The following is a 13,972-nucleotide window of genomic DNA, read 5'->3' as shown; positions in this document are numbered from 1 at the left end:
GGGACCCATTCGATCATAATGAAATAAATTTAATGTATTGGAAGGCCAGAATCTTTTTTAAAGAAACAACAAGTATAACAGAGGGTACCAGACTATATCCCAAGAAAGTTTCATAAAACTTTTGTTTCAGCTTCTTATACAAACACACATATATATGCTCCTGAGTTGCTAAGTAAAACATCCTTCTTATTGTGTTTTTTAAAAAGTTTGAAAGTCACTGATCTATACTATTTTTGAAGCATAAATAGTATAAACATCTTATTGTAAGATTTTCATAAATATAAACAACACAATGTTTAGTTTTTGTTCATTTAAAAATACCCAGCTTTTCCTGATATTATAATTATTTAAATATTATTAAATATCATTTTTTAAATGTTATTTTTAAATATTACTAATATTAAAAAAAGAAATCAGGGCCGGCCAGTCGCTCAGGTGGTTGGCGCGCCATACTCCTAATGTCGAGGTCGCCAGTTCGATTCCCACATGGGCCAGTTAGATTGTGAACAATGGCTCTCCCTAGAACTGGGCTGCCATGAGCAGCCGGCGGTCAGTGTGAGGGGCTGTGCACTGCTGTGTGCTGCTGTGGGCTACCAGGTGCTGCCATGAGCGGCGGGTGGCCAGTGTGAGTGGCCAGCAGCTAACGTGAGGGGCCATGCACTGTTGTGTGCTGCCGTGGGCTACCAGATGCTGCCATGAGCGGCGGGTGGCCAGTGTGAGTGGCCAGCGGCTAGTGTGAGGGGCCGTGCACTGTTGTGTGCTGCTGTGCGCTGTTGTGAGCGGCCAGCCAACCAATGATCAGCGACCAACCACCTCAGCCAGGGGAGCACAAGGCGCTCAAGGCTCACAATACCAGCACGGGCCAGGGAGCTGTGTCCTACATAACTAGACTGAGAAACAACAGCTTGAACTAGAGTGTGTGTGGTGGAGGGGGGAGGCAGAAGAAGGGGAAAAAACAAAACAAAACAACAAAAAAAGAAATGATAATCTTTTATGGACAAAATGACCCACATTCACAGAAAAACGTGAAGTCACTCAAAAGTAACAGAAATAAACTAAGCATGAATTTCTGACAAGGACTCTTCTTCAAGGATCACTTTTGCAAATTTTATATGTGTGTAATTTCTAGGACTAGGGTATACAGCCTTCATCATATTTTCAAATGTATCTGACTTTGAAAATGGACATAGCTTCTACTCCAGAAAGTTCACTGTTAGTTTATACTTCCAAAATCAGAAGGTAACTTGGCATTCGTACTATTTAATTACATTTTCTGTCCTGTTGCACTGAGTCTGGCTTACTCATCTCTTAGCTGTTACATTACCTCATCCTTTGCTGACTAACTGCCTAGACTTGTCAGTGGTTATAAAAACAAATATGCCCTCGAACTCCACCCATACACATATAACCATTCAGTGTTTCTCTTTGCCAATCACTCTGGAAACCTTCCTTTAGGACATTTAAAGATTTTTCTTTGTTGTGATCAGAAGTAGTATTACTCACTCTATTCATTGGATTTATTTCTGTAAGATCATTATGCTCATTATGATTTGTCACCAGTGAGACTATTTAAAAGAAGGCAACTCCCAGAGGAACTGCAACACATTCTGCACAATGGCAGCATTGCGAGTAGAAATATCTAACTCAACAAAGGGACTACTTAAAAGACAACAATCATTTGGGGGTAATAATTTTGTTTTTTAAAACTCATATTCCCTTCTTGATATCCCATGTATGCTGATGTTCTCTATGAAAGTCACTTTTCAAACAATCCAGTATTACAGACATTTTAGAAACCACAGGGTTCATCTTAGTAATGATGCTGATTTTTCTTGAGTGCCCAGTAAGTACTATGAGTCTAAAGAATACAATATCACTGCTTCCAATTGTAATTTTTCAAACTTCTTCTAATTCTGTAAAGCTATGCTAATTCCCTCACTGCTTCTTGATGTATAGAACGGTATCCAAACTGAAACAAAGCTGTCTTTACAGTCTTAAAAAAAAGTCTCCCAAGTTAAATGACATAATAAGCATAAATGTGTAAGTGCACTAAACAATCTATTATTTTTATGTAAAGTTATAATACCCAAAGCAGTATTTTTAAAATCACAGCAACCTGTTCACAGCAATTACATCTGGTAAGTGGGACTGGCAGGAGTAGATAAGGAAAAGAGAGACTTCCTATTTTTGTTTTTTAAATACTTTTGTATTGGTTAAATAAACACTTTTCAGTGGGAAAAAAATGAATAAAGAAAAAGGGCACAATTATAAAATCAAGAATCTCCACATTTCATTCTGCGCCATGTCATCCCCACCTCTAATCTCCTTCTAGACTGCAGCACTTTGAGAGCAGGGACCTTGTGTGTCTTCTGTACAGTTCTGTCTCCCACAGAGCCATCCCCATGGCAGATGCTCTGCATCTGGATGATCATAGAGGTGGAGGCAATGGGAGCCGGATGATTCAACAAGCCTTGAAGTGAGCATTAAAACAGCACTTCTTTTTAGAAGTAAAGAGGGCCAAAGTTTTGCCACCCTGAAGCTGCCTTAAGAAATAAGACGAAGAAAAAACCTTTGACTCCCCCCTTTCCTGCCCAAGAGATTCAGACAGAAAAACCTGCTTCAGGAAGAAAATCTTAGGATGCTGCTTTAGCCTAATTTGAATTAAGTATGGTAAATAGGGGACTTCAGGCAGGGGCCTATTAACTAGATACCCCATGTCCCATGGTTTCTGAGTTGCCTGGCAATAATTTGCCTGCCATGTGTGTTTCCTCCTCCTCACCTACATGTAAATTGCCCATTATCACTTCTGAAATCTAATACCCTGTCCCCCCCCCCTTTTCTCTTTTGTCCAAAATGTCATATATACCCAATGTGGCCTCACTGTCTTTGGAATTTTCATGCTTATGTGAATTCCCCAGGTACATGTATTAAAACTTGATTTTCTCCTGTTAATCTGTCTGGTAATTTGATCATTAATGCACCTAGAAAGTGTGAGGAAACGTTTTTTGGTTTTTTTTTTTAGTCCCCATAGAAGGTAGACTTTAGAACAAAAACATCTATTACCTTCTCCCTTTGAAATGCTGGTTAGTATCTATTCACAACTCTAACTGCTCTGCTCCTTGAATATTTAGACCCCTATTTGAATGGGATGGTCAAAGTAACCCTCTAGCAGGCAAATAATGGCTTAGGTCACAATTACTACGATTTTGAGAATATCATCCTAAGTGTATGTCTCAAGTCCAATGGACCCGACTCAGGTGTGACATTCTTCTTTGGGACTATTAGCTAAAGGCTAGATATCTGTTGAAGAGATTATAACTACTTCACTCTTATTATTTCTAAACTCTGAATTCAAATCTATGCCTTGCTACCCAACAAACTCGCTTCATATTCGGTCACGCTTGTCAGCAACCTATCACTTTCCCCATGAAGGTCTTACACCTAAACTTCAGCCTCATCTTAGGTCACAAGTCACAAATATAGGTGCCTACACAGGGACCAGGAAGAGAGCAGTGTGGGGCATGGCTGGAGAAATTAACAGCAAGTAACAACGATATGTAACAACCACTTCTCAGTTCCAGACTATGAACTTATAAAGAACATGGCAGGTAGAAATGAGTTCTGACATCCTCTATCCTGAACTGTAAAAGACAATACTATGCAAAGAGGCCATGGGTTTAAATGAGGTCAAGCATGCATGAAAGCTGCTATTGACAAACCTGTCCCAAATTTGCTGAAGGGGTGTTTGGGATTCCCCGTAGCTTTTTCCAACTGAAAGAGTCTCCAAGCATCGTTCATTACATTCTTCTCATGTTCTGAATCAACTGCATTCACCTCTCTGTCTTTGCAACTCTCATCAAACAAGGGGCACAGAAAAAACTGTGCAAACCTAAGGGTGTGAAACATAATTTGAAAGCTGTTATTCTAAAAGAATGGCCTTTAAAAAATGTTTGAAACTTAACAGATAGGAAATAGGAATTCTATAGAACCAGAAAAAACTACCATTGCTAAGAAAAAAGGAATATAAAATATGTTCTAAGTAACAGATGAAAAATATAATGTAGGACATATATAAATTCAGAGAAGTCAATCTACCCCAGAGATATTAAATAATTAGTCAAAAAGATTAACACCTCCGATTCTGACACCAATTCCCATGTGTTTTTTCCACATCACCAAGCAATTCTCCAACACCAGCTGGATATCCTACAATTCAACTCAATTCTGACACTACCTGAAAATCAGACAGCAACACATCCCACAAGGTAAGGGCTCAGTCCTACAAGACACTTCCTCCCCTCCCTTCAGATGCCAATCATAAGTCCAGGTTGTCACCTAGGCTTCTGACCAACTCTCTGAGGATGCCATGACCTCCTCCTCAGGTTCAATTAATTTACGAGAGAACCTCACAGGGCTCAGAGAAACATTTTACTTACTAGATCACTTTATTATTATAAAGGATATAATTCACAACAGCCAGATAAAAGAGATACAGATGCACAGTGCAAGGTATGAGGGAGGGGGTTCAGAGCTTCCATGCCCTTTGAGCGTGCCTCTCTCACCAAATCTCCATGTGTTCACCAACCTGGAAGCTCTTCAAAGTCTGTTCTTTTGGGTTTTTATGGAGCCTTCATTAATAGGCATGACTGATTAAATCACTGACCATTTGGTGACTAAACTTAATTTCCAGCCACTCTCCCTTCCTCCGACTTCTAGGGTGGAGGATGAGACTGAAAGCTCCAACTCTAACAACTTGGCTGGTTCCCCTGGCAACCAGTTCCCCTCGGGCTATTGGGGCTTCCCCAAAGTCCTCATTAGCATAACAAAAGACTTTTTTTATGGCTCTCATAGCTTAAAAAATTAGGCCCAGAAAAGACCAAATATGTATTTCTTATTATAAATCACAATATCACAATACCAAAAGGCAAGGCAGACATATGGAGAAAGCAATAATCTATTTAAGATTTGAAATTTTGGCATATCTATGAAAATCCTTGTTATACATGGCTAATTCAAAAAGGAAAAAGCAGGTGACAGTTCATAGGCAAATAAATCTTAAATTTACAGTTTTAGGTGCAATTTCACTAAGACTCAGACATTTCAGGACAAACTAAGTGACCTACTTTTAAAAGGCTCTACTTGAATTTTTTTCTTCTTATGGAGAAAAACAAACAGACCTACTTTAATTAGTGGAAAAGATAATGGAATGAAAAACCATGACATAATAGTCTAAGACATAACTATGGGCTTTTGTGAAATATTGAGTATTTTAAAATCTTAATAAGCAGTGGTTAATCAAATTACATGGCACGCAACTCAAACTTAAGTAACCAATATGCTTTTCTTGAGGCTATTCTTTTAATAGCAGTACCAAAGTTTAACTAAGATACTTTTAGTTAATAAATTAACTCTCTCCTATATCAGGTTGCAATTTAAATCATGATTTCATATAGTAATTCTTAAGAAACTTTAGACCCCATCTTATGAAAACATGAATTCAGAAGAAGCCGAGAGCAGAGGCTCTTTCTGAATGAAACTACTATTCAGTGGGCCTAAGAGACTCCGGCATCTATAAACCTCTCAGCAACTGCAACTCATGGTCCAACTGTCAAAGAGGCTATTGTTATTTGATATTTATTTTAAGCACAATACTGTGCTAAGCACTTTACACATACCAATCCAAAGAGAAATCCATCCATCTGGAGTCTATAATCAAAGACACATGGAAACAGCTATTTCTAGACATGTCACTCCTTTTATCTACCTCAATACATTCAGATTGGGAAAATGCCTACTAGTTACATACCATAGCTGGACACACCTCCATAAAGGGTCACGATTATGACACCGTATAATCAATTTTTTTTTTAAAGATGCTCTTATACAAGTGGTTTTTTTACTCTCAGCCAAATAACAGACATCCTCCATCATACAGAGATCTATTATATGAACATTTGCCACAGCATTTATAAAGCAGGAAATTAAATTCAGTGTATGATCCCAGGGAACTCATTCATGTTAGTCTTCTGGGAATACACTGAAAGATGATTACACCTCAAAGCCTAAAGATTGAAACATAAGCTAGAATAAGTAAGACACAGTCTGCTTTGACTCAGCCATGGATCCTGAACCTATGCATTTGCCCTGTTAATGTTCTTTGCACTAGGGAATAAATTCAGATTTAAAAAAACACACAAATAAACAGAATGACTATTATTAATGTAAATAAACAAAGTCGACAACTACTAAAACTGTTAAGTCAAACTTTATTGCAGACCCATTAAAACGCTACAGATTACACCTTCTTGGTAACACAGAAAACTATAAAAACTCACCAAGAAAAACTACACTTTGAATAATGAATCAAATCACAGATATAACAAAAAATTAAAAATTGTTAGCTGTATAGAAAATTGACCAAGAAATTAAATTGGCCTAAGGGAGCTTGCTCCAGAAAATACTTTCACAAATTGTCCCCCGGGGTTGAAACAGCAGGTCAAAACATTCTGTATCTACTAAGCATCCCTGAGAATAGAGGAACTAAAGGAAAATAGAGTATTTAAGTTCTAGCATTCTGGAACAAAAATATGTTTGAAAAGAGATCCATGGCACTATTACAGTTTATTCTTCATCACCTGCTTCATATGTAATACCAATTAGAATGGGAAGAACTGGCGAAAATTTTATAAGTCAATAAAATATTTTTAAGTCTGAAGGCTGGTTTAAAGTTATGCCATTATTTTTCCTCTATCACAAAGTAAATATATGAGATCACTTATTATTTTTCTTTTTTATAAGACCCTGGGGGGAAAACACTGATTAAAATACCTTTTGTTAAGCTATCAAGCTATGAAAATATCTTTGTAAAAATAATAATTGTTACTGTTATTATTAATGTGATAAGTGCAGAGTATTCAGCATTACCTGTCTAGAGCACCTTCCAGGTGTTCATGGGAAACATCAAAATAGTAATTGGTATGCTCTCCACTAGTAAAAGCATTTGAACTTCCTGCGTGTTCACTGAGAAACTGGCTGTATTCATTTTCTTTAGGGTATTTCTTTGTTCCCAAAAATAGCATATGTTCACAAAAATGACTCAAGCCAGCAATATTTGGAGGATCTGACAATGAACCTGAAAGAGTAGAGAAAACATATATATAATAAGTCATTTATTTATGTTGAAAGATGTCAAGTACTGATAAATTACAGATGATTTGAAACTTCTGTTAGCATAACAACTCCCACCACACAATCAGAGAATGTTAAGCATAGGCTGTTCTAAAATGGTATTAATTCTAGCCCCATTTTTTTCACATTAATTAGTTGGTGACCTTGGGCAGATTTTAACCTCTCTGGACATTCATTTCCTCACATATCACACTGGAGGAAAAGAAAGAACTGAATTCACTGTTTCTGTTGTTTTGCAGGAAACAATACAGCATAGTGCTATGAGGTTTGGGGGTTAGCAGCTCTACTAACTGTGAAACTTTGAGCACAATATTTTGCCTCCGTCACTTTTCTATATGTATATATACCTAACTTAAGAGGTTTTGTGTGAATATAAATTAGATGGGATTTGCAAAGCACACTGCATTGTGCTTGGCAATAATTATTTGTTCAACATATGATGGTTATTACTTTATTTCCTCAATTTTAAAATGGCACCGAGTTAAATAAAAGCTTTTCAGAGAGGCAAAAAGGAAACATGCCTCACTAAATGTATATACAGATAAGAAACAACCTGATTAAAGCAGCATGAAATGTGGAAGAAATGTGCACACAATAATCTAGGAAATACGTTTCCTAGTGTACCAAAAGTGTACAAAAGTAAAAGCATTAGAACTGTTACTGTAAAGCAGGGGTGTCAAAACTGCGGCCCTCGGGCCAACTGCGGCCCGCAATCCATTGTTAATTGGCCCACAGAAAATTCCAAAAATATATTTAGTTTACTTAAATAAACCAGGTGAGGCAATACTTACTTCACCTCGAGTGAGTGGCCCGGCTGTTTGTGTATTTTACCGCATATGGCCCTTGGTAAAAAACGTTGAAAAAAGTGTGGACACCCCTGCTGTAAAGGATGGGAATGAGTTTTCTTGCTGCTGGGCCACCTTAGCTGGGAACCTAACAAGATGCCCTTGGTAAATGTAAGATGATTTGACTTAGACAATTATAGATTACCAATGACTGTACAGGGCTGCTGTACAGAGTGAGGTACATCAAACTGCTAACTATCAGGTCTTTATTGGCAGAAAGATGGAGCGTTCTAATAAATGTCAACACAAGGTCAATGAAACTGAACAAAGCTTAATTCATAATGTTAGACTGTACCTATGTGCACATCAAGTGCTGCTGATGACTTATCCGTGGTGGGATCGCTGATGAGAAGCACTTGGATGCCATTGGCTAGCTCTAGCCCACGGTATTCTCGCTTGTCTTCGGGAGATTTGATAATGTGATTTTCTAGTCTCTTGATAGCTGGGTTATTCATTTTGCTGTAAGTCCTTTTTTGAAAACTTAAAAGAAAAAAATTATTAATTATTAGATTGTGGCTACTTTTCTTTTCAGAACAAAGAATAACATCAAGTAAACCCATATAGTACATCATCAGATTAAAAAAAACAAACCTGGAGGAAGCTTTTTATAGCCTATCTATACAGATAATACAGAGTGTTATCAGTCCACTCCTCCCTCTTACTCATCATCCTTTCAGAGAAATGCTAACAATATTGTTTTCACGGAGCCCTATTTGTATCTAGGACAGCACATGGATGGGGATTTGAGACAGGATGGGTTGGGCCATGAGTTGGTCAATATGCTGACCTAGAATAGTTTTCAATTACCAATAACTGCTTTCCCACACATTTCAGAGGCATCTGTTAGAGTTAAGTGAGGTGAGAGGTGTAAGAATTATTATGTCATCCAAAACATTGCTCAACCTGATAATATTCAAAGAGAGGGCAGATCTAGAACTCAGCAGTCTGGTATGTACATGCTCAGAACAGGGAACAATCTCCAAAGAGGAAAAAAATTCTGTGAAGTCCTAACACAAAGAGACCTAGGCTGTCCTATGAGGGTAGCAAAAGTAAGGACAAAAACAAAGTTGGAAGGATCCCAAGTAATTTTTGAAGTCTGATGCAGAGGTGAGTGCCAGAGCAGGAACAAGTCCAGTGATCTTAACAGAGAAGTCAGATAAATTCTCTTACAAAGGACCTCCCTTCTTCTGATAGTCCTCTCCTTTCTTCTCTAGGAAAGCTAGAGTTACAGTGATGGGAAGGGACTATCAGCACACAGTCTTATAGGGAAGGTTTTTTTTTTCTCAGAGCCTGAGGTATGCGTGTTTTTGAGACTAAGAGTGGATGCTATTTTTGTCTATGTTGGGAACTGCTTAAAAAACTAAAACCTGACCTATTAGTAGGTCAATAAACTAATCAAGTATAGCCAAAAACATACCTGAAACTATAGAGGAAAACTGTCCCTGTGCTAGCACATTTGCTTCTCACCTGGAAGACAAAAGAAGTGGATCTGACTGCTCCTTAAAGACTGACAGACATCCAGATTTAAAAGCAAACCAGAGGGGATATGAATAGGCACGCAATTATATTGGAAAAACTCTTTATTTGGGGGTGTTAAAATCTCTGGAGATTAATGGAGGGAAAATTCCAGTTTGTTTTTGTCAGGATACCTTCCTCTATAAAATCATCTGTAACTTTTCTTCTGAGTAATAATTGATAAACCAAAGAGGTTTGTCTGTTCCTATTGTCTCCTGTCTCTTCTTTTGAGGAGTACATTTGTAATATTAAAGATCAATACTGTAGGTCATACTAATTGTATAATAATACTGGTTTTAAAAAATCACATAGTACTTTACAGAGAAAGTGCTAATAATCTTGCCCTATTTATAGTAAAATTGTTTTGAAAAATAAAGTATAAAATATAATGCTAACATTTCTGTAATATAAGGCCACCGTTGGAAAATTCTAAAGTAATCTGGAATGAAAAGGTATTATTAACAACTTTCTACTTCATTAGCCATAAACCACTTTAAAATCAGTCAGAGACACATGAAAATATCTGAATGAAAAGCCTTAAAAATTGGTGTTTTGCGGTTAAAAAAAAAAAAGCTCAGGGTAACAGGAAATGGTCTACCTAAGCCTCCAAGGAAGGGCACAAGAATATTAATCCTGGGTAAGGTATTTCCCAAAGGAGAACCTGTTTGGACTGCCACAGATGCCTTCAGTAAAAAGCTGGTTTCAAAGACCTTAATTTAGGTTCAATAGAAATTACTATTTAAAAAAAATAAGTTCCAATCTAGCAGCAACATTAACATTCAAGAAGCCGTGAAGCAGGCTCCATTGAGACCCACAGCCAGGATGGCAACATTACAAGGCGACATTAAGAAAGCTCAGTATGTACCACGGAGATGGCCTCAGCTCCTCCCTGCAAGGCTCTACTAGAGGAAGGGAGGGGGCTGAGGGTCTAGTCATGGATTCACCAAGTGGGAGCAAAAGCTAAATGTTACTGCCATTGTTTACACCCAAAGCCCTCTACTGTGCTGGCCCCAGTTAGTCTGATTTGGGGGAAACAAAAGTTACAAATGATTAAAATGTGATGATAATGATGGTGGTGGTGGTGATGGTGGAGCTCTAAAACTTCTGTCCAATCCACAACCATAATGGGGAGATGAAATACAGGTGACTTCGTTAGGACAAATTGTCTTATTCTACGAGAGGTGAAAAATTCATTATAATTAAGATAACCACCCTCAACTATAGGCTACATTCTGTACTTTTTTCGGGATTCAATTTCCCTTGTCCAGATTTTCATTTTCTTAAAGGAAAAAAATAGAGTGGATTGCTATTTTTGTCTATAATCATAGTCCATCACAGGCTATAACTCATTTAGACACTGAAGCTAGGCCTGATTAATATCCATGGTGTGGCTGAGAATAAAAAGATAGATATATTCTATAAGTCAAACATAAAAATTAGTTGAACTACTTTTAGACATTTGTACATGAGATCCAGGACAGCTATAAATTTCCAAGCTGGCAATACTCCCAAATCAAATATTATGACTTCTTGAGGAAGTAAAATCCAAAAGGAAGAGTAGCAACATTTTCAAACGAGCCTCATCCCCAGCAATCCATATTCAGTAGGCACAGCCTAGCATTACCGATAGTGTATCTATCAACGTGTCCCACCACAATTAGATTCTCACCTGGAAAACTGAAGGAAATGACCTGGAACTCCTCTGATGATGAATTCATCAACAGCTTCCCTGTCTCTGTACTTATACTCACGAGATCACATGTCTATCCAATCTCACCTCATTAGCATAAATAATTTATTTATTGCAAGTGTTCTCCAATGTACGCCAAAGAGTGAGCAAGCAAGTATTCTGACTTTTAGATGACAAGCTAACTCAAATGCTTTCCCAGACATTTATTTGATTATTTTTAACCTGTGAAAGTCAAAATCTGAGAAGCAATAAAATTAGTTTCAATTTCAGGGACATACATTGGAAACTTCCTAATAAGGCACAGCACTGTTAGTATTCAGCACTCTGATAAACGAGAGAGATCGTCATCACAGCATATTTTGTAATTTTGTTCAGATTTAAAACAATGACTGAAAACACAAGAAGGTAAAAGCAGGAAGAACCGTCGGATGTTATCTAGTCCTTCGTAGTTCATGGACCAGCAACTCCTACTCTTCCTGGAAGCTTGTTAAAAATGCAAAACATCAGAAACCACCAGGGACCTACTGAGCCAGAATCTGCATTTTTTTCTTTTTATTTTTTTTTAAGTGTGTTTTTCCAGGACCCATCAGCTCCAAGTCAAGTAGTTGTTTCCATCTAGTTGTGGAGGGCACAGCTTGCAGTGGCCGAGGTGGGGATCGAACCAACCACCTTATTAAGAGCACCACACTCTAACCAACTGAGCTAACCAGCTGCCCCCAGAATCTGCATTTTAACAAGATCCCCAGGTGGGCTAGTCCCCTCATCTTACTTATAAGGAAACTGAAGCTTAGGGACATTAAATCACTTGTCCAAGATCATACAGCAAAAGTTACAATTATAATTCGGTTCTTAACTCCTAGTCCTGTGCACACTCCAGCCCCCACCCCATAAGCAAACATTGAAGGAGGCCTGTTAAGATGAGACACTACAGCATGCACGTTGGCTACAAAGATGAGTACACCAGAGCCCTTGCTCTGAAGGAACCCAGACTAGCAACAGATATGAAAACAAGTGATTATCTTTTAAGTGTGGTGACAAAGTTGTCCCCAGGACACTAAGGGAGCAACGAAAGAGGGGCACCTAATTGTCTAGAGGGGAGAGAGAAAAAAAGAGTAGATGAGCAGAAGCATGCCAAGTAAAAGGAAGGGAATACCTGAGCAAAGGACTGGTGGTAAGAAAAAAACACGAGGCACATAGAGAAAAAAACAGAGCTTGGTGTTAACAGAACAACAACCAGAACTTCCACTGAGACATCATGGACTTTTATCTAGACACGTAAAGACCTAAATTTTAGGTTTGCAAAAACAAATTCCCAAACAGGTCATTTCCAAATTCCCATACCAAGAGGAAATTTTTCTGCAAATAACCTTTTCTCTCATATCTCTTGAAGCGTTCCACAGCGTATTGAGTAGGAGATTGACAAACTTTACTTTGCCTTTTGTTTCCTACCCACCCCATTGCCTCAGACATATTTAACGTTAGACCTGGTCCATTTCTAATCTCTAAATGAATGACCTATAAACCCAAACAGGAGAATGATCATGCTAATAGTCAATTATACGTCAAACCCTCCCTTTGATGGAATCCATCCACACCCAAAACCACAGGCAGAAGTTGAGCTTACCTATGGCACTCCCCAATGTGGAGGAGGAGGCCAGGGAGAAAATGCCTAGAATCAGAACCACACAAGAAACATGCTTTCTTCCCCATAGAAGCCAGAGATAAGTAAGAGAGAAGATCAAGGTAGTGGTGGTATAAGCCCTGGGAGGCCTCGCTAGAAGACCACACATTCCCAAATACTATTCATGTTACTTGACCTAAAAAATAACGACATGTCTTAGGAAACCATCTTCCCAGGCCTCTTCAGTTATAGGGAACCAGTACATCTCACCTCATACACCAGCTAGATCACAAAGGTGGGTACAAACTACAATCCTGTCAATTGAATCCTATTTTCCCATGATGAGAGGCTTTCTTTGCCTTTGTTCCAGGCAAAATGTCAGCTGTTCTAACTCTTGCCCTCTGGAAAGGAGTTTACAATGAAAAAAATAAACCTTTAAAGGAATAAGGGTGGTTGCAATTTAAAGGAACCCTACAGCAGTATCGTTTTAGAGATATGTGCTTTTGCAAATGTTGGTGCACGGGTATCTATGGTTGTTCATTCCCAAAGTGACAGGCTTATGCGCAAGAGGAAGTAATTTTCCTCTACGTTTCCATGTTCTTTTGGCTGATCTAATAATTAAATCGACAAGAGACAGATTAACAAGAGAAGATAACCAAATTTAATTAAATATGTATGTATGGGAACCCCACATACATGAGAGTCAGTAACCCCACATACATAAGAGGTCTAGATACAGAAAGGTAAAAGTGGTGTGTATGACATTCTGAGCTAAGGAAAGGTAAAGTGCCTTGGGGATTCAGAGGGGAAGAAGGTCATTCACAGAATAAGAGCAGATGTTCAGTAATTACAAATTTGCCCTGCCCTATAGATCGGTCATAAAAAGTTATTTTTGGTGACAACTCTTGTTGATGTGAGAATGTCCAAACCTTTAGAGACTTTTTTATGAGTTTATCTGAACCAAACTGACAACAATTGCTGAGAAGCAAAATCTCAACAGATTGAGGGGCGGGAGAAAGCAAAGCAGGGAAATCTCTGGCATTGGATAAAAAGTAAAACAGAGACACATAGTTATTTTACATTGGTGGACACAGGATAGTTAATAATGAACAT

At 38.2% G+C, this 13,972-nt stretch overlaps 1 protein-coding gene across 6 annotated transcripts in view; it reads right to left on the bottom strand.

The window, feature by feature from the left end:
• IDE (insulin degrading enzyme) overlaps positions 1-13,972 on the bottom strand; it is a 111,675-nt gene that overhangs the window by 56,378 nt on the left and 41,325 nt on the right. For 4 of the 6 annotated variants that reach the window (XM_074339386.1, XM_019739427.2, XM_019739434.2 and 1 more), the window contains exons 2-4: positions 8,329-8,513; positions 6,925-7,132; positions 3,720-3,889 (exon numbers count right to left, since the gene is read on the bottom strand). In XM_074339386.1, the coding sequence (XP_074195487.1) occupies positions 3,720-3,889; positions 6,925-7,132; positions 8,329-8,488 (538 nt within the window). In that variant the 5' untranslated portion in view covers positions 8,489-8,513. Of the gene's footprint in view, positions 1-3,719; positions 3,890-6,924; positions 7,133-8,328; positions 8,514-9,450; positions 9,501-13,972 lie in introns of those variants that run through there. The other 2 variants (XM_074339387.1, XM_074339385.1) reach the window with 1 other exon arrangement.

Source organism: Rhinolophus sinicus, linkage group LG07, assembly GCF_036562045.2.
Source record: "Rhinolophus sinicus isolate RSC01 linkage group LG07, ASM3656204v1, whole genome shotgun sequence".
NCBI lineage: Eukaryota > Metazoa > Chordata > Mammalia > Chiroptera > Rhinolophidae > Rhinolophus > Rhinolophus sinicus.
The sequence above is the reverse complement of the archived record's forward strand: the minus strand, read 5'-3'. Positions and strand labels throughout refer to the sequence as shown.